At 43.3% G+C, this 25,463-nt stretch overlaps 1 protein-coding gene across 3 annotated transcripts in view; it reads right to left on the bottom strand.

Moving 5' to 3' along the window:
• The window catches only part of scaf4a (SR-related CTD-associated factor 4a), a 100,280-nt gene extending 82,558 nt beyond the window's left edge, over positions 1-17,722 (bottom strand). For all 3 annotated transcript variants that reach the window (XM_078408884.1, XM_078408885.1, XM_078408883.1), the window contains exon 1: positions 17,392-17,722. In XM_078408884.1, coding sequence (XP_078265010.1) covers positions 17,392-17,421 — 30 coding nt within the window. In that variant the 5' untranslated portion in view covers positions 17,422-17,722. The remainder of the gene's footprint in view (positions 1-17,391) is intronic.
• Between the last annotated feature and the right edge of the window lie 7,741 nt (positions 17,723-25,463).

Genomic DNA, 25,463 nt, shown 5'->3' with positions numbered 1-25,463 from the left:
TACTCTTAAATAATAAAATCGAGCCAGCCTCCACCACTTCCACCGGAAGTCCATTCCATACAGCCACAACCTTCTGAGTAAAGAAGTTCCCCCTCATGTTACCCCTAAACCTTTGTCCCTCAATTCTGAAGCTATGTCCCCTTGTTGGAATCTTCCCCACTCTCAAAGGGAAAAGCCTACCCACGTCAACTCTGTCCGTCCCTCTCAAAATTTTAAAAACCTCTATCAAGTCCCCCCTCAACCTTCTACGCTCCAAAGAATAAAGACCCAACCTGTTCAACCTCTCTCTGTAGCCTAAGTGCTGAAACCCAGGCAACATTCTAGTAAATCTCCTCTGTACCCTCTCCATTTTGTCGACATCCTTCCTATAATTTGGCGACCAGAACTGCACACCATACTCCAGATTCGGCCTCACCAATGCCCTGTACAATTTCAACATTACATCCCAACTTCTATACTCGATGCTCTGATTTATAAAGGCAAGCATACCAAACGCCTTCTTCACCACCCTATCCACATGAGATTCCACCTTCAGGGAACAATGCACAGTTATTCCCAGATCCCTCTGTTCCACTGCATTCCTCAATTCCCTACCATTTACCCTGTACGTCCTATTTTGATTTGTCCTACCAAAATGCAGCACCTCACACTTATCAGCATTAAACTCCATCTGCCATCTTTCAGCCCACCCTTCCAAAAGGCCCAAGTCTCTCTGTAGACTTTGAAAATCTACCTCACTATCAACTACTCCACCTATCTTAGTATCATCTGCATATTTACTAATCCAATTTGCCACACCATCATCCAGATCATTAATGTAAATGACAAACAACAGTGGACCCAACACAGATCCTTGGGGCACTCCACTAGACACTGGCCTCCAACCTGACATATAATTGTCAACCGTTACCCTCTGGTATCTCCCATTCAGCCATTGTTGAATCCATCTTGCAACCTCACTATTAATACCCAACGATTTAACCTTCTTAATCAACCTTCCATGTGGAACCTTGTCAAATGCCTTACTGAAGTCCATATAGACAACATCCACAGCCTTGCCCTTATCAATTTCCCTGGTAACCTCTTCAAAAAATTCAAGAAGATTAGTCAAACATGACCTTCCTGGCACAAATCCATGTTGACTGTTTCTAATCAGGCCTTGATTATCCAAATAATTATATATATTGTCCCTAAGTATCTTTTCCATTAATTTTCCCACCACAGACGTCAAACTAATAGGTCTATAATTGCTAGGTTTACTTTTAGAACCTTTTTTAAACAAAGGCACAACATGCGCAATGCGCCAATCTTCCGGCACCATCCCTGTTTCTAATGACGTTTGAAATATTTCCGTCATAGCCCCTGCTATTTCTGCACTAACTTCCCTCAATGTCCTAGGGAATATCCTATCAGGACCTGGAGACTTATCCACTTTTATATTCTTCAAAAGTGTCCGTACCTCCTCTTCTTTAATCCTCCTAATTTCCATCACTACTCTACTTGTTTCGCTTACCTCACATAATTCAATATCCTTCTCCTCGGTAAATACCGAAGAAAAGAAATTGTTTAATATCTCCCCCATTTCTTCCGGCTCAGCACATAGCTGTCCACTCTGACTCTCTAATGGACCAATTTTATCCCTCACTATCCTTTTGCTATTGACATATCTGTAGAACCCCTTGGGGTTTACTTTTACATTACTTGCCAAAGCAGCCTCATATCTTTTTTTTGCTTTACTAATTTCCTTCTTAAGATTCCTTTTACATTTTTTATATTCCTCAAGAACCTCATTTACTCCCTGCCGCTTATATTCATTGTATATCTCCCTCTTTTTCCGAACCAAGTGTCCAATTTCCCTGGAAAACCACGGCTCTTTCAAATTATTATTCTTTCCTTTCCACCGAACAGGGACATAAAGACTCTGTACTCTCAAAATTTCACCTTTAAATATCCTCCATTTCTCTATTATATCCTTTTCATAAAACAACAATTTCCATTTCACTCCTTTTAAATCCTTTCTCATCTCCTCAAAATTAGCCTTTCTCCAATCCAAAATCTCAACCCTTGGTCCAGATTTGACCACCTCCATAATGATATTGAAACTAATGGCATTATGATCACTAGACCCAAAGTGCTCCTCAACACATACCTCCGTCACCTGACCCATCTCATTTCCTAACAGGAGGTCCAACACTGCCCCTTCTCTGGTAGGCACCTCTACGTATTGCTGCAAAAAACTATCCTGCACACATTTTACAAACTCCAAACCATCCAGCCCTTTAACAGAATGTGATTCCCAGTCTATATACGGAAAATTGAAATCACCCACAATCACCACTCTGTGCTTACTACTAATATCTGCTATCTCCTTACATATTTGCTCTTCCAATTCTCGTTCCCTATTTGGCGGTCTATAATACACCCCTATAAGTGTTGCTATACCTTTCTCATTTCTGAGTTCCACCCAAACAGCCTCCTTAATCGAGCCTTCTAGTCTGTCCTGCCAAAGCACTGCTGTGATATCCTCCCTGACAAGCAATGCAACACCCCCACCTCTTGCCCCTCCGATTCTATCACATCTGAAACAATGAAATCCTAGAATATTTAATTGCCAATCGCAACCCTCCTGCAACCATGTTTCACTGATCGCCACAACATCATACTTCCAGATGTCAATCCAGGCTCTAAGCTCATCCACCTTTCTTACAATGCTCCTAGCATTAAAATATACACATTTAAGGGACCCATCATTTCTTATTCTCAGTTTATTTCTTTTCCCTTCTTTCTCTCCTACATATTGGGTCTGAGTGTTTCCCTTTTCTGCCTCCTGCCTCACACACTGCCTATTAGCTATCTGTGTTTGAGTCCCTCCCCCCAACCGTACTAGTTTAAAGTCTCCGCAGTTATTTTAGCAAATCTCCCCGCCAGGATATTGGTTCCCCTCGGGTTCAGATGCAACCCGTCCTTTTTGTACAGGTCATACTTCCCCCAGAAGAGGTCCCAATGATCCAGAAACTTGAAACCCTGCTCCCTGCACCAGTTCCTCAGCCACGTATTTATCCTCCACCTCACTCCATTCCTATTCTCACTATCGCGTGGCACAGGCAGTAAGCCTGAGATTATTACTTTGGAAGTCCTTTTTTTTAACTCTCTTCCTAGCCCCCTGAATTCTCCTTTCAGGACCTCTTCCCTTATCCTACCTATATTGTTGGTACCTATATGTACCACGACCTCTGGCTCCTCTCCCTCCCCTTTCAGGATATCCTGGACACGCTCAGACACATCCCAGACACCGGCACCAGGGAGGCAAACCACCATCCGGGTCTCCCGACTGCGTCCACAGAAACGCCTATCTGACCCCCTCACTATAGAGTCCCTTATTACTACTGCTCTCCTCTTCCTTTCCCTACCCTTCTGAGCAACAGGGCCGGACTCCTTGCCAGAGGCCCGGGCACCGTCGTTGCCCCCAGGTAGGCTGTCCCCCCCAACAGTACTTAAACAGGAGTACTTATTTCCAAGGGGTACAGCCACCGGGGTACTCCCTAGTCCCTGCCTCTGTTCCTTGCCCCCCCTAACAGTGACCCACTTGTCTACCTCCCGTGGTCTAGGAGTGACCACCTCCCTGTAACTCCTATCTATAACCTCCTCACTCTCCCTGATCAGACGGAGGTCATCAATCTGCCGCTCCAGGTTCCTAATACGGTCCCTTAGGAGCCCCATCTCGTCACACCTGGCGCAGATGTGGATGTCTGGAAGACTATCAGACTCCCAGATTCCCCACATCTGACACCCAGAACAAAAAACTGCCCCGGCAGTCATACTCTCCAAACAAAGCCCCGCGCTCGGTTACTAAACCTACCGCCCGGCCGCTACTCCAACCGCTCCAACCGCCCACCCAAAAGAACTGAGTGATCTCCTGGGAGAGGCGAAAAACCGGATAAAAAACCCAGGCCAATTTGGGAAAAAATCCGGGAAATTCCTCTCCGACCCCAAGCTAGGCGATCGAAACTAGTCCGGGAGATCACACAGGTCTTACTCCTTACTATCCCCACACAATCCCCACACAATCCCCACACACTACTTCCCAAGCAACACAGCTTGGTGCTGCTTGCTGCTGCTTGCTGCTGCTACTGCTGCTTGCTGCTGCTGCTACTACTCAATAAGTTCAACTCTTTAACCAAGAGTGAAAATCCTAATGCCAAATGACATTTTGGAAGCCCCTAGAATACTCATATAACATGGTTCAAGCCACTAAAAAGATGGTTGAGTATCATTACAAACCAAAGGACAAAGCAGATTAATTTCCTGGTATTTATGCCAATGAGTTCACTGCCCACCAAAATTAATATTTTTTAAAAACTTCAGGAATGGGGTAAGACACCTTTGTTGCAGGTCACCATTCCTTCATTGTTGCTGAATGATTTGTAAGTAAAAGGACAAGTACAATTTGGGGAAAATTACCATCAAATAACATCAACACAACAAAAAAGAACAAATGTAGCACTGTTCGGATGACCCCATTCCAAGACAATTTTAAATAACAACATAAAACTACTTAAATCTTTCTTACTCTAGGAGCAATTTATGTCTAGGCTAGTGCTGTTGGCATATTATATTATTTTGTCTAGATATATCTTGCCGTATTACTTTGGAGACTTGGGGGTGGACATTAGATGCAGAGGGTGGTGTATATATATATATATATATATGGGCATAAGGGACAGGGAGTGACAGACACAGGGAAGGAGAGCATACAGTTCAGACCAGACTTCAGAAAAACGACTGGACAGACCAACATTTGATCAGACCTGAGACCTGGGACCAGACCAGGGACGGAGCAGCCAGCTACAACTTGTGTGCGAAATAAAGAAAGTCTGGTATGTTCATCTCCTTGTCTGTACAACTGCTTCAATAAACAACTAATTAAACTGGAAATAATGACTGGAAGATCTGTTCTATTCGGTCTGCGTAAGATCACTCCTACTTCCTGTGCAGTAATGACAAGTGGAAAAGAATCACTGGAACAGTCGGAAAGTTGCCATTACATCTTAAGTGAGAACTATCTCTATGAGTGAGACTGGAGCTTGTGAACAGGAATTGTTTTATGTCATAAGCCAGACACCGCTATTCCTAATCAACTGGACAAGGTCGCTACCTGCGCTAATCTGACTAACGGAGATTGGAAACCCCGAAATCCAATGAACAGGAAAAGTGGATACGTATAGCGTTAAGCTTTATTGGAGAAGCTACATATGATAGGCTGTATTAGAAAACGGCTACTGTAATGGAGAATTGAAAACATCGAAGTGACCTTAAGAATCGCAACGATATCAGTTGTTTGAAATATTTGTGCTGTCGGCTATGGCTTTCGCGTCAACGCGTCTTATTGGGATAATGTACAAGTAAGTCTGTGGTCAGATCTGATGCTCAGTCACAAGATGGCGATGTTGGAAAGGATTCTGAAAAGGAGAAAAGGGTTATTAAATACACTGCCAAAGGCTTGGAATTGCTCATTGAAAATCTCCAGAAGAGAATAAAATCGAGATGTAAACAAGCCATAAGTTAATGGAAATGCTGAAAGAGCTCATGGATTCAAAGGAAAATGTAAATGAAGTACAATCTAACCTGATTCAATTAATCAAGCTCTGTGATGAAAGTAAAGAAAACTACGAATCATTGGTGAAGCTACCATTGCCTGAAGATGAACTCGAAAGGCAAAATCAGTGGATTCAACAAACAATGGAAGCTTTTAACGGTTTTATACAAGATGTAAAGGTGTGGTTATCTGATGTTGGTCAGCAAACTACACTATCCATTGCTGGAAGTGCCATTCAACAGAGTGTTGTAAACACAGATGACATTGGACTGATGACAGCGTTTCAAATGTATTAAAACTCTAAATTAAGCCACAAAATCTAGTTTTTCATCATGTGCATCTTCAACATTCTCTGCTCCTATTAAAGCTCAGGCAGAAAAGGCTGCTCTCATGGAACAGGTTGCTGCCCTGAAAGACAAGCATGAGATTGAGGCACAAGAAAAACAATTGAAAAGAGAGGACGAACAATTGAGAGGACAATTGAAAATAAAAGAACAATTGAAAAGTGAGGAAGAACAATTGAGAGGACAATTGAAAATAAAGGAAGAACTGAGAAGTAAGAAAGAACAACTGGAACTAGATACTGAACTGGCAGCAATCAATGGAAGAATCAATGTACTTGAGGCCATGAGATCAAGAAGCAGCTGGATGAATTCTTACATGAGAAAAGGAACTGCTCAAAATGAAGCATCAGCCAAATTAGATCCACATGCAGATGAATACTTGCCTGATCAAGCGCAACAAAGACAGAATATGTTGATGGGAACTGAATCTTCCTCCCAGCAACAGGTTGTTAGAAAAAAAACAAAGAACTCAGAGACCATCTGCTAGAGCTCATGACAGGACCCTTCTAACTCAACACTCTCTTCAAAGACAGAATGTATAGACTCATATGCAAAAGGGTGTGCAGAGGCATGTTCGCCCTACCCCTCTATACCGAATGATGGAAACCAAGTTGATATCTGTAACCTAATTCAGAAACAAAATGACATCACTGTTCTTCTGGCTCAACAAAATCTCTCTTCTACTTTACCAAGAGACATTCCTGTTTATGATAGTGATCCTTTGCAGTATGAAGTTTTCATCACAGCATTTAAGAGAGGAGTGGAAAGAAAGACTAATGATGACAGTGACTGTTTACGTTTTCTAGAGCAATACACAAGAGGGCATCCAAAAGACTTAGTCTGCAGCTGCCAACACTTGCCTCCTGCCAGGGCTATCAAAGAGCAAAAGACCAGCATAAAGAGCATTTTGGTAATAAACATAAGATTGCCACAGCATATATGGTCAAGGCATTTGCCCGGTCAGTGATCAGATCAGAGGATATGAAGGCACTGCAAGCGTTCTCACTGTTCTTTAGAGGTTGTTGCAATGTAATGGAACATCTCACCTATATGGAGGAAATGAACGTCGCTTCCAATATGAAGTCTATCCTTCTAAAACTGCCTTACAAGTCCAGAGACAAGTGGGGGGATAGGGCATGTCAGCTACATGAAAAGCGTGGACACAGAGCTAAATTTTCTGACTTGGTAGACTTAAGGGAGAGACAAGTGAAGATACTATCAGATCCACTTTTGGAAACATCCAGGATGCCAAGCCAGTTGCAACTGTCAAAAGCTCTACTTTTGCTAAGGCAAGAGAAAGGTCAAAACTAAGAGGAAACAGTTTTGCAACAACTAATACCTGCAAGAAAATCTGACAACAAATGTAATGAAAAGAAATGCATCTACTACCACCGACTCGCACAGCTATCTGGACTACATTTCTTCCCACCCGGTCCCATGCAAAAAGTCTATCCCCTACTCCCAATTCCTCCGTCTACGCCGCATCTGCGCCCGGGATGAGGTGTTTCAGACTAGGGCTTCCGAGATGTCCTCGTTCTTCAGAAAACAGGGCTCCCCTCCTCCATTATAGATGAGGCTCTCACTAGGGTCTCTTCTACATCCCGCAGCTCCACTCTTGCTCCCCCTCCCCCCACTCGCAACAAGGACAGAATCCCCCTCGTTCTCACCTTCCACCCCACCAGCCAGCGGATCCAACATATCATCCACCAACATTTCCGTCACCTACAACGGGACCCCACCACTGGCCATATCTTCCCATCCCCTCCCCTCTCTGCGTTCCGCAGAGACCGTTCCCTCCGTAACTCCCTGGTCCACTCGTCCCTTCCTACCCAAACCACCCCAACCCCGGGCACTTTCCCTTGCAACCGCACGAGATGCAACACCTGTCCCTTTACCTCCCCCCTCAACTCCATCAAAGGACCCAAACAGTCTTTCCAGGTGAGACAGAGGTTCACCTGCACCTCCTCCAACCTCATCTATTGCATCCGCTGCTCTAGATGTCAACTTATTCATATCGGCGATACCAAGCGCAGGCTCGGCGATCGCTTCGCTGAACACCTGCGCTCGGTCCGCATTAACGCAACTGATCTCCCGGTGGCCCAGCACTTTAACTCCCCCTCCCATTCCCAGTCTGACCTCTCTGGCATGGGCCTCCTCCAGTGCCATAGTGAGGCCCGCCGGAAATTGGAGGAGCAGCACCTCATATTTCGCCTGGGCAGTTTGCAGCCCGGTGGTATGAACGTCGACTTCTCCAACTTCATAGCTCCTCTGTCCGTCCCTTCCCCTCCTCCTTCCCAGATCTCCCTCTATCTTCCTGTCTCCACCTATATCCTTCCTTTGTCCCACCCCCGACATCAGTCTGAAGAAGGGTCTCGACCCGAAACGTCACCCATTCCTTCTCTCCCGAGATGCTGCCTGACCTGCTGAGTTACTCCAGCATTTTGTGAATAATCGATTTGTACCAGCATCTGCAGTTATTTTCTTATACTCAAGGTTCTTGTGTTCGGTTATAAAAGTGGTCACACATTGGGGCAGTGTCCACAGATCAGGAAGAAAATGCACAGAGAAAAGATAGACTTCTTAAAGAAGAAGGGAGTCTGTTTTGGATGTTTAAAATAGGAGACATGAGCAAAGACTGCAAGTCATTTGACATGATGTGTGCAACCAAAATCATCCTGAAATACCTCACATTGAACAAAAGGACAAAGAAAAGAAAACAGAACATACAGAACAAAATGAGAAACCAATAGTGAGTAATGCTGTTCTCTCACCTCATATGTGTAGGCATATTGGGGCCAGTGATGAAACCTGCATCTTCTCCATTGTACCAATACAAGTGAAGAGCCACAAGGGGAACAGTGTTGCAAACATACACATTTTTGGATCATGGAAGTTCATCTACCTTTTGCACAGAAAGCTTGATGAGAAGGCTGAACATTACAGAACAAAAGACCAAAATTCTCTTGCGTACCTGTGATCAGTCATCATATTTCAGGTTTGGGAATAACTAGTCTGCACAACGATGATTTTATTTGACTATCTGATGTGTTCACACACAAGACCATGCCTGTTTCTCAGCTAAACATTCCCAGACGGAAAGACCTGATACAATGACCTTACTTGAAGAATATCAAGATTCCTGAAAAAGACTCTGGCATTGACCTACTCATCGGAACAAATGCTTTAAAGTTATTGGAACCTTGGGAGCTGGTCAACAGCCAAGGGGATGGACCATATGCTGTGAGGACCTTACCGGGGTGGGTCATTTATCGTCCCCTGAGAAGAGACAACGAAGGAAGGGATGTAAACGGCTGCCCTACTGCTGCAGTCAATCGAATATCCATTGCAAACCTAGAGGAGCTACTGGTCAAACAATACAATCACGACTTCAGTGAAAGAACCAGCAAGGAAACAGAGGAAATGTCCAGAGAAGATGTATTCTTGGATATTGTGAATCGCTCAGCAAGGATGACAGATGGACACTATTGTCTAGATTTACCTTTCAAACAAGAAAACACCAGCATGCCAAATAACCGTTGCATTGCAGATCAACACATCCAGAGCCTGAAAAGCAAGTTTGGCAAGAATGAAGAATTTCATGATTAATATACATCTGTCCTCATAGAAATGATTGACAATGGTTATGCTGAAAGGGTACCAGTGGACCAGCTGAATTGAAGTGATGGAGAACTCTGGTACATCCCTCACCACGGGGTGTATCACTCAAAGAAAGGAACCTTAAGGGTGGTCTTTGACTGTGGTGCAGTCTTCAAAGAAGAACTATCAGTACTAGAAGCTGGTAGAAATGATGTCAAAAGAAGCAGTCATTTGTACAAACTGGATCCGGTGCTGGATGATGGACTTCTAAGAGTAAGTGGTCGCCTGAATAGACTAGCGATGCCTGAAGAGGCCAAACATCCTATTATTCTCACAAAGGACCTACACATATCAACACTACTGTTACGGCATATCCATGAACATGGAGGAAATCATATGCTGTCTCGCCTCCGTAAAAGATACTGTATTATGAAGGCTAACTCCGCTGCAAGGAAAATCATAACAGACTGTGTTGTGTGTAAACCACAGCGGGGAAGAGTTGGAGAACAAAAAATGGCAAACTTGCCCCTGGAGAGAATTCTACCAGACAAGCCTCCATTTACAGATATAGGATCTACAGAAGCACTCAGTGGCTTGAATCAGGACAAGATCCGGTGTTATGCTTCAGCAAGGGATAAGGTGGTACTTTAACCCTCCAGCAGGATCCCATCATAGCGGTGTTTGGGAACAATTGATCCGCATGGTTCGAAATGTGCTGCGCTCTGTTCTTGGCCAACAAGTTCTGGACGATAAAGGATCACAAACTTTAATTTGTGAAGCTGAAGCAATTTTAAATAATCGACCCATTACCAAGAGTTCTGATGATTCAATGGACCTGGAAGCACTCACACCAAACCATCTTCTTCTGTTGAAAACCAGGCCAATACTACCACCTGGACTCTTTGTAAAGGAAGACTTATACATTAAACACAGATGGAGACAGGTGCAATATATGGCAGATCTCTTTTGGAAACGGTGGACACAAGAATACTTGCCTCTAATCCAAGAAAGGAGCCCATTTCTGTTCCATGTTTCCATATCAACTATATTTCCATTGTTTTTAATCCCCTCCAGCCATCCATCCGCACTCCTGAAATTATGGCCTCCTGTTCATCCTGATGTTGACTCGTTCTCCTACCAGCATCAGAAGCTCCCAGGCCCCATCTCCAGAATTTCCTCTGCTCCACTCTTGTGGTTCTTTTTTTCAGGGTGTTTCTCAAAATGTTAATTCACCGACGTTTTTCATCATTTGCACAATCCCCTTCTACATCTTATTTTGGTCATGCCACTTATCAATTTTTGTTTGATAGTAAGCACCTAGGTACATTGTGCTACATTAAAGACACTATTTAAATGGAAATGTTTGGAAAGCGAATCATGTTCAAATAATGTCTTAAGAAAAATGTCTTTATTCTTTAAGTATCCTGGCGTGCTGACCTCTACCGGACCGAGGCCAGACGGCAACTATCAGACACCTCTTCCTACCTATCCCTGGACCATGACCCCACCGACCAACACCAGACCTTTATCAGCAGCACCATCACGGACCTCATCATCTCCGACGATCTACCCCCCAGTGCCTCCAATCTCATAGTTCCCCAGCCCCGCATGGCCCGATTCTACCTCCTATCCACAATTCACAAACAGAACTGTCCCGGCAGACCCATTGTCTCTGCCTGCTCATGCCCCACCGAACTTATCTCTACCTACCTCAACTCCATCCTATCCCCCCTGGTTAAATCCCTCCCCACCTACGTCCAAGACACCTCACACGCTCTCCATCTCCTCGATAACTTCCGGTTCCCAGACCCCCACTCCCTCATCTTCACCATGGATGTCCGGTCACTCTACACTTCCATCCCCCACAAGGATGGTCTCGAAGCCCTCCGTTTCTTCCTCGGCCGTAGAACCAGCCAATCCCCATCGACCAACACTCTACTCAGCCTAGCAGAGCTGGTTCTTACCCTCAACAACTTCACCTTTGACTCCTCCCACTTCCTCCAAACCAGAGGCGTAGCTATGGGCACTCGCATGGGCCCTAGCTACGCCTGCCTCTTTGTCGGGTACGTCGAACAATCCCTGTTCCAGACGTACACTGGCCCCATCCCCGAACTCTACCTCCGCTACTTCGATGACTGCATTGGTGCTACCTCTTGCACCCATGCAGAACTCACTGACTTCATACACTTCACCTCCAATTTCCATCCTGCCCTTAAATATACCTGGACTATCTCCGACATCTCCCTCCCGTTTCTGGACCTCACCGTCTCCATCACAGGAGACAGACTAGTGACGGACATTTACTATAAACCCACTGACTCGCACAGCTATCTGGGCTACACTTCTTCCCACCCGGTCCGCTGCAAAATGCAGCGCTGCAAAACCCACCCCTACTCCCAATTCCTCCGTCTACGCCGCATCTGCGCCCGGGATGAGGTGTTTCACACTAGGGCTTCCGAGATGTCCTCGTTCTTCAGGAAACGGGGTTTCCCCTCCTCCATTATAGATGAGGCTCTCACTAGGGTCTCATCTACATCCAGCAGCTCCACTCTTGCTCCCCCTCCCCCCACTCGCAACAAGGACAGAATCCCCCTCGTTCTCACCTTCCACCCCACCAGCCAGCGGATCCAACATATCATCCACCAACATTTCCGTCACCTACAACGGGACCCCACCACTGGCCATATCTTCCCATCCCCTCCCCTCTCTGCGTTCCACAGAGACCGTTCCCTCAGCAACTCCCTGGTCCACTCGTCCCTTCCTACCCAAACCACCCCAAACCCGGGCACTTTCCCCTGCAACCGCACGAGATGCAACACCTGTCCCTTCACCTCCCCCCTCAACTCCATCCAAGGACCCAAACAGTCTTTCCAGGTGAGACAAAGGTTCACCTGCACCTCCTCCAACCTCATCTATTGCATCCGCTGCTCTAGATGTCAACTCATTTACATCGGCGAAACCAAGCGCAGGCTCGGCGATCGCTTCGCTGAACACCTGCGCTCGGTCCGCATTAACAAAACTGATCTCCCGGTGGCCGAGCACTTCAACTCCCCCTCCCATTCCCAGTCTGACCTTTCTGTCATGGGCCTCCTCCAGTGCCATAGTGAGGCCCACCGGAAATTGGAGGAACAGCACCTCATATTTCGCCTGGGCAGTTTGCAGCCCAGTGGTATGAACGTCGATTTCTCCAACTTTAGATAGTCCCTCTGTCCCTCCCTTCCCCTCCCCTTCCCAGATCTCCCTCTATCTTCCTGTCTCCACCTATACCCTTCCTTTGTCCCGCCCCCTGACATCAGTCTGAAGAAGGGTCTCGACCCGAAACATCACCCATTCCTTCTCTCCCGAGATGTTGCCTGACCTGCTGAGTTACTCCAGCATTTTGTGAATAAATCGATTTGTACCAGCATCTGCAGTTATTTTCTTATACTCCTTTTCATTCCTTTATCCGAAAAAAACCATACCATTTACCATTGTTATTTTTCATCGACAACCATATCATGATGTTTTCTTGCTGAAACCTTTTTCAAAGCATTTTATCTCATTAAAATGTAATTCTAATATAAATGAACATGACTTCCTTTTCAGTCTTTCCATTGTTCAATTTTCATTATAATGGACTTTAAACCTTTACACAGTCTAGTTGTGTGCTAATCAACATCTTGCATAAAATAATTACGTCACAAATTCTAAACTGTGCCACTATTCTAAACACAATAATTTGTTTCTTCAAAGTCTGCAATTCTCTTGTAAATAGACAGTTCTACACACATTTTAATCAAAAATTGTCAATACTTCCTTTCTGGAACCTTCAACAATATTCTGATAGTGGATAAAAATCATTAAATATAACTGAAAATTGAACATATCTAGTGTGTGCACAATTAGAAACTAATTACAAATTTTCCATTCTCCCTAATTTCCCCATCTTACCTGCCATCCCAAATTGATTATTGTAATCAGCCCTTTCATTTTTTTACATGGATGCATTGTGTACATTTATTGATACAACATTCATGAGGTGACGAAGGTGATCGATGAGGGTAGGGCGGTGGATGTTGCTTATATAGATTTTAGTAAAGCATTTGATAAAGTCCCCCATTGTACGCTGATCCAGAAGATGGAGATGCACGGGATCAACAGTGAATTGGTCATATGGATTCAGAACTAGCTTACTGATAAAAGACATACGGTTGTGGTGGAAGGACAATATTCAAGCTGGAGGACTATTACCAGTAGGATCTGTGCTGGGACCTCTGCTGTTTATGATATATACAAATCACTGGGATAAAAAAGTGGACAGGTTGGTTAGCAAGTTTGCAGATGACACCAAGATTACTTGGGTCGCAGACTGTGAGGAAGGCTGTCAAGGTATACAGCGGGATATAGATCAGCTATAGAAATGGGTGGAGACATGGCAGAAGGAGTTTAATACGAAGATGTGTGTTGGACTTTGGGATGTCAAATACATGGGGAAAATATAAGTAATTCTGTAAGGCAAAATAATGGCATGACCCTTAACAGCATTGATGTGCAGAGGCACCCTGGGGTCCACATCCATAACTTCCTGAAAGTGGCAACAAGTAGATAGAATGGTAAAGAAGGTATATGGTATGTCTGCTTTCATAGATGGGGGCCATGGAGTACAAGAGTAAGAAAGTCATGATGTAGCTTTACAGCTGTATTTGGAGTATTGCATGCATTTGGAGTATTATGTGGAGTTCTAGTTGCCCATTACAGAAAGAATGTAGAGGCTTTGGAAAGGGTGCAGAGACAGTTTAACAGAATGATGCCTGAATTAGCAGTTATTGGCTGCAGGGACAGGTTGGACAGACTTGGATTGTTTTCTCTAGAACGTCGGAGATTGCAGGAAAATCGATAGAAGTATATAAAACTATAAGAGGAATAAATAAGGTAGATAGTCAAACCTTTTTCCCCAGGAAGGAAACATCAAATATAAGAGCGCATAGCTGAAAGAGGAGCAAAGTTTAACAGAGATACACGGGGCAACCGTTTATTTTGCACGGAGTGGTGAATGCCTGGAATGTGCTGCCAGGGTTGGTGGTTGAGGCAGATATAATAGTGGCGTTTAAGAGACCTTTGGAGTGACATGGCAATGGAAACATATGCACAGGTAGATAAGAGATGGTCTTGGCATCATGTTCAGCAAAAACATCGTGGGCTAACAGGTCTGTTCTAGTTCTGTATGAAAATGCTAAAGACACAGTCTAAAGGAAGAAAAAAGACAAAGGATACAAAGATATTCTATCCCACGTTTTAAAATAATCACTGATCACTTTTTTTCAGAAATTTGAATTGTGTAACAGCATAATCAACAGAAAGGCTATCACGCAACAGCAAAAATTTCTGAACCAATTTGAAATCTCAGTACTCCCTACACAAAAGTAGAAAATAGTGGACGTAATCATAAGTTTCCTGTCTCCACCATTCCGTAAAAATTGAAATTACTTGAAGTCTATGCATGGAAATAGACAAAAAAAATCTGTGATGTTAAGACTAAAAATCCAAACTACTGATTGACCAGAGAAGAATTACAAGTCTAAGTTAGAAAGAAGACTCATGGATTCTCCCTTTAACATCAGATAGCAACTAGACAATAAACGGAAGGAAGGATTACAGGAGTAACATCTGCACTATTTTAAATATATAACATAACCCATTGCCAAATGCTTTCATGAAGAACAAAGCTGCTGAACCATTTAACTGCTCAAAATATCTGAGGAGGTTGTGTGCAGATAATAATTTCAGTGTTGCTTTCAATGGAATCTCAAATGATTACGTTCAAAATGGCTGCCTGATTACAATCCAGTAATTTGATTTCACACGACAGAGGATAACAACCATGAATGAAGATGGCCATTTGGCTCTCATCTAAACGTCTCTCTGGAGACAACTGTTCCATCACTTGAGTATTCGATCATTAAATGGTTACATGGTGCCTGCCTCAACTATTGTGTTCAGAAAGCCAATTTGCTCACAGTTCATTTATTTCCTAATCAGACTTATTAACCTGGGCCTTTAACTATTTTAATCATCAATCCCTGCATTTAATTTGAATTAATGTGTCACGTTAACAGATTCAATACATTTATTTGTTTGTACTTTCGCAAGATTACCTGTAATGCCTTCCTTAAAATCCTCCAGCCTTTCCTCGTCATCATGACCATTCTCACTTGGAACAGACTGACTGTCTTTCTTTCAATGCCATATCCAGATAAATGGCCAAGTTATCAGGACTGGTAGTCTGATTAGTACATGACAAAATACAATTTCCACCTCATCTGCTATATTTCATTGTTTCAGCTCAACTTTAAATTCAGTTTTGCATGACTTTAGTCTGCATTGTTTAGTTATTGTGTGTCAAATTTATCAAGGCTCCCTATTTCCATCCATTTCACACACTCTCAAAAACTTGTGCTATTTTCCCTTACAATGTTCAATATTGTACACGTTGCTGTATTATATTTTACTTACTGTTATTTAATTTGCAGCAAGATATACCACACTAAATCCAAATAAATCGTTAATGCTGAACAAATAAAAAGGGAAATTTTTCCTCAGAAAACTGATAAAAGTACAAAACCAGCTTTATAACTGTGCAATCTGAAGCTACAATATTCACTTTTTTCCAGTTAGGGTAAATGCCACATATATCTAATAATGACAATTTTTAACCTCTAACATTTTATCGATTTACTGAACACAAACTCACTTCTCCATGCACAAGGACACAACTTATTGCAAATGTTGACTTAACATGCAATAGTCTTCTAATCCTATTAAATAATCAAACTGTTAATACTGACATAAATATGTGCATTATTCAAAGAATATAAATTAATGGAGATGAAAATCGATCCTTCCCCGACAATAAACACTACCCAGATCAAGGGAAGCATGGGATATTAATTTTCAATTTAAAAAAATAGTTGTTATGGTATTTTAACTATAATTACAAAATATTTCGTATTTACTTCAGTGAACACCTGAAGTGGAAGAATCATTGATACTAAAAAAAAGTCCTGGTACACCTGCCAAGTACTGTCTTAACGATAAACGACAATTCTAAGGAAAAATTACTGGATTGATTGTAAACCAGTCTTCCAGAAAAAAACGACGTATTTATTTGATGCCTTGCTTATCAACATTTTTTTCCAAAAGGGACAAGATCGAAACCACGGAACGGCACCTCTTTGTTTGTACTATTTATAAAAGCTAAAGAACAAGGAGTTGCGAAGCAATTTGGCGCTTCCGCAGACAAATTGCAAGCAGTGGGCTTAACGTCCTCTAATTACACACAGGTCTAGGCCATTGTCCCCTCTCCGGGGTGAGATGAATCAATACCACCCCAGGATTTCGCCGCAAACAACGTGGAAGGAAGAAAAACAAGCACCTATCACAAGAATCCCCGCCTAGCTTAACCCGGACAAACTCCTCTACAATAACTGCAAAACCCTGGCCCCAAAAAGAGCCAGGAGCCTCCGGCCGGGCTAATGTCTACCCACCTCCCTCCCCGATCATGATGCGGGAGCTTCAATGTGACAACCACCACAGACAAGGCCAGGCCCGGCCCGGCCCGGCCAGCCCGCCGCCATAACACCCGCGCTCGCCAGCCGCCTCCATCTTCTGATCACTCCGCTGTAACCAGCTCCTCCTCTGTAGCAACGGATCCAGAGGCCTAGTGCAGCCCGATCTACTGCACCGAGAGCCCGGAGAATTCCGACCGAGGTGCCGGGTCGGATCTGACACCCGCCTCGGGTCCCTGGGAAACCTTGTTGCTTCGGGGAGGCTGGAGGAGCAAAGTGCCCGGTGCGAGCGGCTTCTGCTCTCACTCACCTCGTCGTTAAAGGCGTTGACGGCTTCCATGTTGCTGGTGTCCGGACGCCGCCGTGTTCAGGCTTTTCACGAAAAAAAAACCTCCGCAGTCCCTTCAGCTGTCTCCCGCTCGGCTCGGCTCAGTCGGGCTCGGCCCCCCGGCCCCGGCGGCTTCCTTTCGCTTAGTTCCCGCTCCAACTCCGCATTCACCTCCACAGCGGCTCCACACGCGCCTCGATCAACATGGCGGCGGCGGCAGCGGCAGCGGCTGCACAACACCGCCGGAGTGGCTTGTGGGAGCGCGTGCGGCCGCCCGCCCAAGGCCGCGACTCACCAACCCGCCTCCCTGCAGAGTAGATGCGCCGTGTGGCCACCGCAGGTACTTAGCTTGCCTACTGTCTTTTGCATCATTACTGAATTTTACTCTTAATATCTGTCATAATAACTATCAATACATCCCAAACTTCACAGATTGTAAATTCAAGTGTCTGAAGAAGAGTCCCGACCCGAAACTGTTCACAGATGCTGCCAGATCCGTGGAGTTACTCCAACTTCTTGTGTTTCACTCAACAATCCAGCATTTGTAGTCCCTTGACTCCTCAAGACATCATATCTCTTGGATGGCACACACTCACAAACGGAATAGGAGCTATTAGACTACAGAATGGTAAAAGATAGACACAAAATGCTGGAGTAATTCAGCGGGTCAGGCAGCATCTCTGTTTCTGGTCGAGACCCTTCTTCAGACACTAGCAAAAGTTGCTTAAACCGGTTCTCGGTGAGAGAAATTCACTTATTTGCCCTTCTGAAAACTACCATTGAGTCTGCCTCAATTACTGTAACTGGCGGGTTTTTTTTCCATATTAAATACAATTAGTTCTCTTGTGGAGGTCTCTACCCAAAACGTCATTCCTTCTCTCCAGAGATGCTGCCTGACCCCCTGAGTTACTCCAGCATTTTTATGTCTACCTTAGTTCTCTTGTGGGGCAGTTTCATTTCATTGGTGGGTGCGTTCTAGATCCTACAACCAATGGAACCAACTTATCTATGTCTTGCTATGTGTAGTAAGATAAGTTAACTGTACTTCTCTTGCTACACCTGCAAGTTCTTAAAATTCTTAATCAGCCTGTCCTGTGGAATATTTACCGCATTTTCTGTTTTATAAGATTTAGAACATCTGTTGTTTTATTGTGATTTTCAGTTTTTCTCTATGCACCCTTTGTAATTCTTCAGACTGAGAGTCAGGGGAGAGGGAGACATAGAGATATGGAAAGGTAAGGTGTGAAAACGAGAAACTTAAAGTCTGAATAAGGGTCTTGATCTGAAACGTCACCATTCCTTCTATCCGGAGATGCTGCCTGTCCCGCAGTTACTCCAGCATTTTGTGTCTATCTTTAATGTAAATTAGCATCTGCAGTTCCTTCCCACACTCTTCACCCAACTCGTCCCATGCTGACCATAGTTCCTTATCTACTCACATTTGCTTGCAGTGGGCCCATATCTACCTAAACCTTCACTATTCATGAACCTGTCCAAATGTCTTTTATTCAGTCTACTTTTACCTGCTGTATGCATCAGGAAGGGCGAGGGCATACGAGGGGTGACATTGCCAGGTAATGGGGGCATTCAGATCAAAACCTCTCCACATGGATGATGTTGCGTCTTCTGCTTGGATCCATGGTTGGTCCACAGATTGATTAGCATCTGTGTCCCGTTTGAATTGACATCGGGGCCCAGAGCAAACTGCAAGAAAAGCGAAGCCATGCTCTTTAATAACTGGCCCAAATGATCATTTGTGCCCATGCACAAGTCCACAAAGGGAACAAAAGCAAACCCAACATCGCCCTTGTCTTAATGGCTATCTTCATGTGTGGCTGCATCAGGCTGCGCATAGAGCCAAAGCACATGGGCACCAAGTGTGATTACTTGCTGAGGTTCCACCTGTTCCTGGTGCTGCGAATGATAAGCCTGCCAATGGAATGTTGGCCTTCATAACAAGAGGAGTTGAGTATAGGAGCAAAGAGGTCCTTCTACAGTTGTACTGGGCCCTGGTGAGACCGCACCTGGAGTACTGTGTGCAGTTTTGGTCTCCAAATTTGAGGAAGGATATTCTTGCTATTGAGGGCGTGCAGCGTAGGTTCACTAGGTTAATTCCCGGAACAATTAGGCTTGTATACACTGGAATTTAGAAGGAAGAGGGGGGATCTTATTGAAACATATAAGATAATTAGAGGATTGGACACATTAGAGGCAGGAAGCATGTTCCCAATGTTGGGGGAGTCCAGAACAAGGGGCCACAGTTTAAGAATAAGGGGTAGGCCATTTTGAACGGAGATGAGGAAGAACTTTTTCAGTCAGAGAGTGGTGAAGGTGTGGAATTCTCTGCCTCAGAAGGCAGTGGCGGCCAGTTCGTTGGATGCTTTCAAGAGAGAGCTGGATAGAGCTCTTAAGGATAGCGGAGTGAGGGGGTATGGGGAGAAGGCAGGAACGGGGTACTGATTGAGAGTGATCAGCCATGATCGCATTGAATGGCGGTGCTGGCTCAAAGGGCTGAATGGCCTACTCCTGCACCTATTGTCTATTGTCTATTGCCACTGATGCCCCATGACAGAAAGTCAATTGGACATTATTGCAACACTTATCCTTTGTGGAAACGTTCTTCCAGTTCAACACCTTTGCCCACAAGTCCATTGGGCAGTGGTCAGCATGGAACATCCTTCAGGCACTGCAGGACATGGATTTGATGGTTCCTATGGGTGCTTCACTGAGCAGACTGCCCCGTTTGTCTTGTGAAATGCCTCATAGCCAAAATACACCAAGGCCTTACTTGGCTGTTGGTAAGAGGTGCCCTCCCAGTCAGATCCTTCCTATACCCTCAGAGCCTTACTACTTATGTGTTTTGCCCTCAGGAGGCTACTATGGAAAGGAGGCGGTTGCTCACCATTTTACAGAGTATGGAAATGTGAAGGGGGTCTGAAGAAGGTTTTTGTCATGGTTTGTTCCAAACAGCTTTGTAACAGAGAATTCTACGGTCTGCTCCCAGTGTCACATTTGAAGATGACCATCAACTTGGTGAAAGCACAGTGGCGCAGCGGTAGAGTTGCTGCCTTACAGCGCCAGATTCATGGGTTCGATCCCGACATGGGGTGCTTGTCCGTACGGAGTTTGTACATTCTCCCTGTGACTTGCGTGGGTTTTCTCCGAGATCTTCGGTTTCCTCCCACATTCCAATTGTAGGTTAATTGGCAGGGTATAAATGTAAATTGTTCCAAGTGTGTAGGATAGCGTTAATGTGCAGGGATCGCTGGTCGTTGCAGACCCGGTGGGCAGAAGGGCCTGTTTCTGCGCTGTATCTCTAAACTAAACTAAGATTGCTTAGTTTCATATTTTATTTTTTCATATTTCAGATACAGCGCGGAAACAGGCCTTTTCAGCCCACCAAGTCCGCGCCGCCCAGCGATCCCCGCACATTAACACTATCCTACACACTAGGGACAATTTTTTTACATTTACCCAGTCAATTAACCTACATACCTGTACGTCTTTGCAGTGTGGGAGGAAACCGAAGATCTTGGAGAAACCCCACGCAGGTCACGGGGAGAACGTACAAACTACTTACAGTACAGCACCCGTAGTCAGGATCAGAGTTTATCTTAGTTTAGTTCATGTTCATGAGAAATATAATAAATGATGGACAATAATTTAAATAAGCTGATTAATATATGTCACTGTATTAAAAACGTCATGCAGTTATAAAATGAACTGAAATATTAATGACTTTCTCAGTGCAGTTGAAAAGGCAAGGTAATCTGGTGAATTTTAAGAAGGAATTTGATAAAATAAAGAGTGACAGAATGTTCTTCAGAAGATGGAATCCATTTAAGATGTATTCAAAGAGAATTAAAGACGAGCATGATAGAAATTTTGAAAATATAGATGACCCCTATGTTATACCCTTGCATCCAATGGATATTTGCCCTAACAGAATTTACAACTGGTGACCTGAAAATTTGAGATACGGAATAAAATTCACTCTCATGGATTTATTTTGTTGTGGAAAATAGAAATAAATATATCACTTTTGTTTTTTGCATTGAACAGATGATGTGACTTTGCGTTACGGAAAATTATGATATAACTGTTTTCTACTAATAGCAACCCTCCCTCACAAATCATTTTTCAAGTATTCACAAATTATTTAAATCAAGAATCAGATTGCTGTTAAGAAAGTAAAATATTAAAAAGATTATATATAGTATTACACAGATATAGATTTTCTTTTTTTTTAAATGTCAACCTTTCTCCCAAACTCCCACAATAAGTTTCGGGTGGCACCATACAATGGCTGCCTCGCCAACAGTCTGTCTTGTCCCTTTCTCTCTTTGTTGTTTTTTAGTCTGTAGTTCAATGTTGTTTTAGTGTATCTTTAGTTTTGTATTATGTGGGGGGGTGGGGGAAACTTTCTTTATATCTTTCCTTGACGGAGATGCAACTTTTTCCTTATCATATCTCCGTCTGCGCTGCGGCCTCTTGATGGGGATCGACCTTGGGAGCTCCAACTGCGGGAGCCTGCGGATTTAACATCTCGGAGCTGGTGGTCCCTTTGTCAGCGATCGACCTCGGAAACTCCAACCGCAGACTTAACCAGGGACTGCGAGCTCCACAATGTTATGGTCCGACTTCTGGAGCTCCAACCCCCAGCAGCTTCAACCCCCCCCCCCCCCGATCACGGGAGCTTTGATCGCCCCGATGTGGGAGCTTCAATCCCCGACTGCAGATGGTTCGACTCCCCCGATCGCGGGAGTAAAAGAAGGAAAGATAAGACTTTTTTGCCTTCCATCACAGTGAGGAATGTGGAGGAGGTGCTGTGATGGATCTTTATGATAAATTTTAATGTGGTTGCATGTTTTGCTTTTTTGGTATGACTGTATGGCAAATCAAATTCCTCGTATGATTCACATATTTGTTTTGTTTTCATACTTGGCTAATAAAATCAATTACAATTACAACATGCATTCCTTTGTGCATCACTTGATTCTTCAGGTTCCCTTTATATCCACTTACATTAACTGTCTGAACTCCTTGGGTAACGATCTTCACATTTTCTGGGTAAATCATTTTCTTCTGATTCCTTTGTATGTTTTCTTGATGACTGTTTTATACTTATGTTTCTTGTTTTGGTTTTCCTCACAAATGGAAACACTTTCTATATGTACTGTATTATAAATTTTCCCAAGGACCTCTTTTACATTTCCCAAAAAACCCTGCCAAAGAAACGCAGACTGTAATTTTTTTGTGTAAGGGAAATCTTGTCTCATAAATTTGATTGAGTTTTTTGAAGAAGTAAACAAGATAGTTGTATATGAGGGCAGGACCATAGACTTACTCTATCTGGACTTCAGCTGGGTCGTTGGTAAGGTTCTGCGTGGTAGGAAGAGGTAGAATTGACGATGATAGGAAACAAAGGGTGATGATGGACGGTCAATTTTCAGACTGAAGATCTGTGACGAGTGGTTTGGTTTGAGTGCCTGTGCTGGGCCCATTTGTTATTTAAATGTGCAAGGCATAAGTAAGTTTGCAGATTCCATTAAAAGAGATGGTATTCTAGACAGTGAAGATAGTTATCAAGAATTATAGTGAGATCTTGGTCAGCTGGCAAAATGGGCCGAGGAATGGCAAATAAAGTTTAATTCAGGAAAGAGTGAGGTTTTGCATTTTTGGAAGTCAAACCAGGGCAGTACTTCCACAGTGAACAGTAGCACCCTGAAATTGTTGTAGAGCGGATGGATCCAGGAATACAGGTACATAGATTCCTGATAGTGGCGTTACAGGTAAATAGCATGGTGAAGAAGGCTTTTGGCAAGGTGGCCTTCATCTTTCATGGAGTTGTGTGTAGAGGTTGGGACGTCATGCTACAATTGTACAAAATGTTGGTGAGATTGTGCTTGGAGTTTTGTGTTCACCCTGCGATAGGAATGATGCCATTAAGCTGGAAAGAGTGCAGAGAACATTTACAAGGATATGGCCAGGACACAAGGGCTTGAGAGGTTGGGCAGCCTAGGATGCAGGAAATCTGCAATAAAAACGGAAATCTGGATTTCCTCAGCTGTTCAGACAACATTTGTGGAAACAGAAAATTGTTTCACGGATATCTACTTTGCTGTCTCCTCTTACCACGTCTCTCTTTCCTGTAATTTAAAACATTGTTGATTTCTAACTTTTCTAATTCATTAAAGTGTAGTGATACATCCTATCCGTGGCGGTCCACAATGAAATTGGACAGTAAACTTCTAACCTAATTATGGCTGTGATTGATTAGAGGAAACCGTTACGTACATTATCTATGCAAGGAAAGATTAAGTTTAGTTCAATTTCTGCATGCAGTACATCAAATAACCATTTAATATTCACTTTAGAGCAATGTTCTCTCAACTGTTGGCTTTTTAAATAGTAATACTTTCCAGTTTTAGGATAACAGTTTGTTTGATGGCAATATCACGTACGTAACGAGGACACCAAAATGTGGCATACAATGGAGTGTGTAAAATTCAATTCATAATATGGGAGAATGAATTTATGTAATATAAAATTGAGTTGTCTACTGATTAACCTTCTTAATATTACAGTGAAGGAGTGGCAAGAACTTACTATTACTTGTCTTTGGATTGTCAATATCATACATAAACTGAATTTGGAGTTGCAGCTACCTCTTATTAAATCTGTAGTCCCTGGCAATAACTTGCGACCACTTGTTACTTGTAACTATCACACCTGTACTCTCCTATGCACAATATGGATACAACCATGAAATCGGCACAGTGGACTTTATTTTTAAAGAACACCGATATAACAACTTTTTGTTATAGCAAAATAATTTTTCCAGGTGCCAAACATTTAATTTTCTTTGTGTTTTGTTTTTGCAACGCTGATATATTAAAATGTCAATTCATGTCAAACAAAGTAATTTTCTTGGTCCCAAGGAGTTTGTTACAACGAGAATCCACTGAACAACTGCTGAGGAATTAACATGAAATGTATTCAGTACAACATAGCAAAATGCTGCTAACAAGAAAATCATTCCCAAGTCCTGGTTCTCTGAAATGTGCAAGTTTATGACACACATATTCAAGACTGTCATATATAAAACAATTCTTCCAGAGTCCATATCGAAGTTTCTAAAGTATCATGCAAAGAGTTTTGCTTAAAAAATGGGTGCTGTCAGAGTGATCTCTCTTCATACTCAAAACAAAGGGAAAGATGGATAAATACCTTTAAAAATCAGATTGTATTACTGGTCATATTGAACTACCCGCTACATCACATAGAGGTATAGATCAGCCACTAGGGTAACACAGACTATCATCTGCAGGGCATCAGCACGCTTATTTACCGCCGCGGCATTGTTTGCCCAATGAATGACCCGGCGCAAACATTGCCGCGGCAGTAACTAAGCGTGCCGAAGCCCTGCCGATGATAGGCAGTTTTACCCTAGTTCTCTGACAAATACATTTAAACAAGAATGACTTTGGTCATATACCCGATACCTCACGTACAAATATTACTTAATTGTAACACTATTTATTTTACGAATTAAAGTGGATGAGTGCATACACCGACACGTCAAGCGATCTAGAATCGCGTTAGGTATGTACAACACCAAAATCAATATGTGGGACTACATGTCGAACGAAACGGTATATATATGATATATGATATATGAAACATCAAAATTCATCCTAGTATATCCCCCAAAATACATTTAAAATACAAACAAAATCTTACCTTTCAATACGCCGACAGGATTGTGTCCGATGGGCTGCGTAAACGCTGGACAATTGAACGTCTCCTGTACGTAACCAGCAGACGTTCCGAAGACACGAAGGGTCATCAGGCTGCAGCACTGTCAGCAGAAAATTGATACACTACACTTTCGTTCCAGACAGCATTGTTATTGTTTTTATAAGTTGACAGATCCACCAGACATGAAAACAGTGGGTGAACGATGCCTGCTTATGCACGTAACGATTTGGACACGGAGAACAAAGTAAGCACAGTATGTCTCCTTTGCTTTAAAGTATGTTGAGTTAAGAATT

This window comes from Rhinoraja longicauda, chromosome 12, assembly GCF_053455715.1.
Source record: "Rhinoraja longicauda isolate Sanriku21f chromosome 12, sRhiLon1.1, whole genome shotgun sequence".
In the NCBI taxonomy this organism is placed as follows: domain Eukaryota; kingdom Metazoa; phylum Chordata; class Chondrichthyes; order Rajiformes; family Arhynchobatidae; genus Rhinoraja; species Rhinoraja longicauda.
The sequence above is the reverse complement of the archived record's forward strand: the minus strand, read 5'-3'. Positions and strand labels throughout refer to the sequence as shown.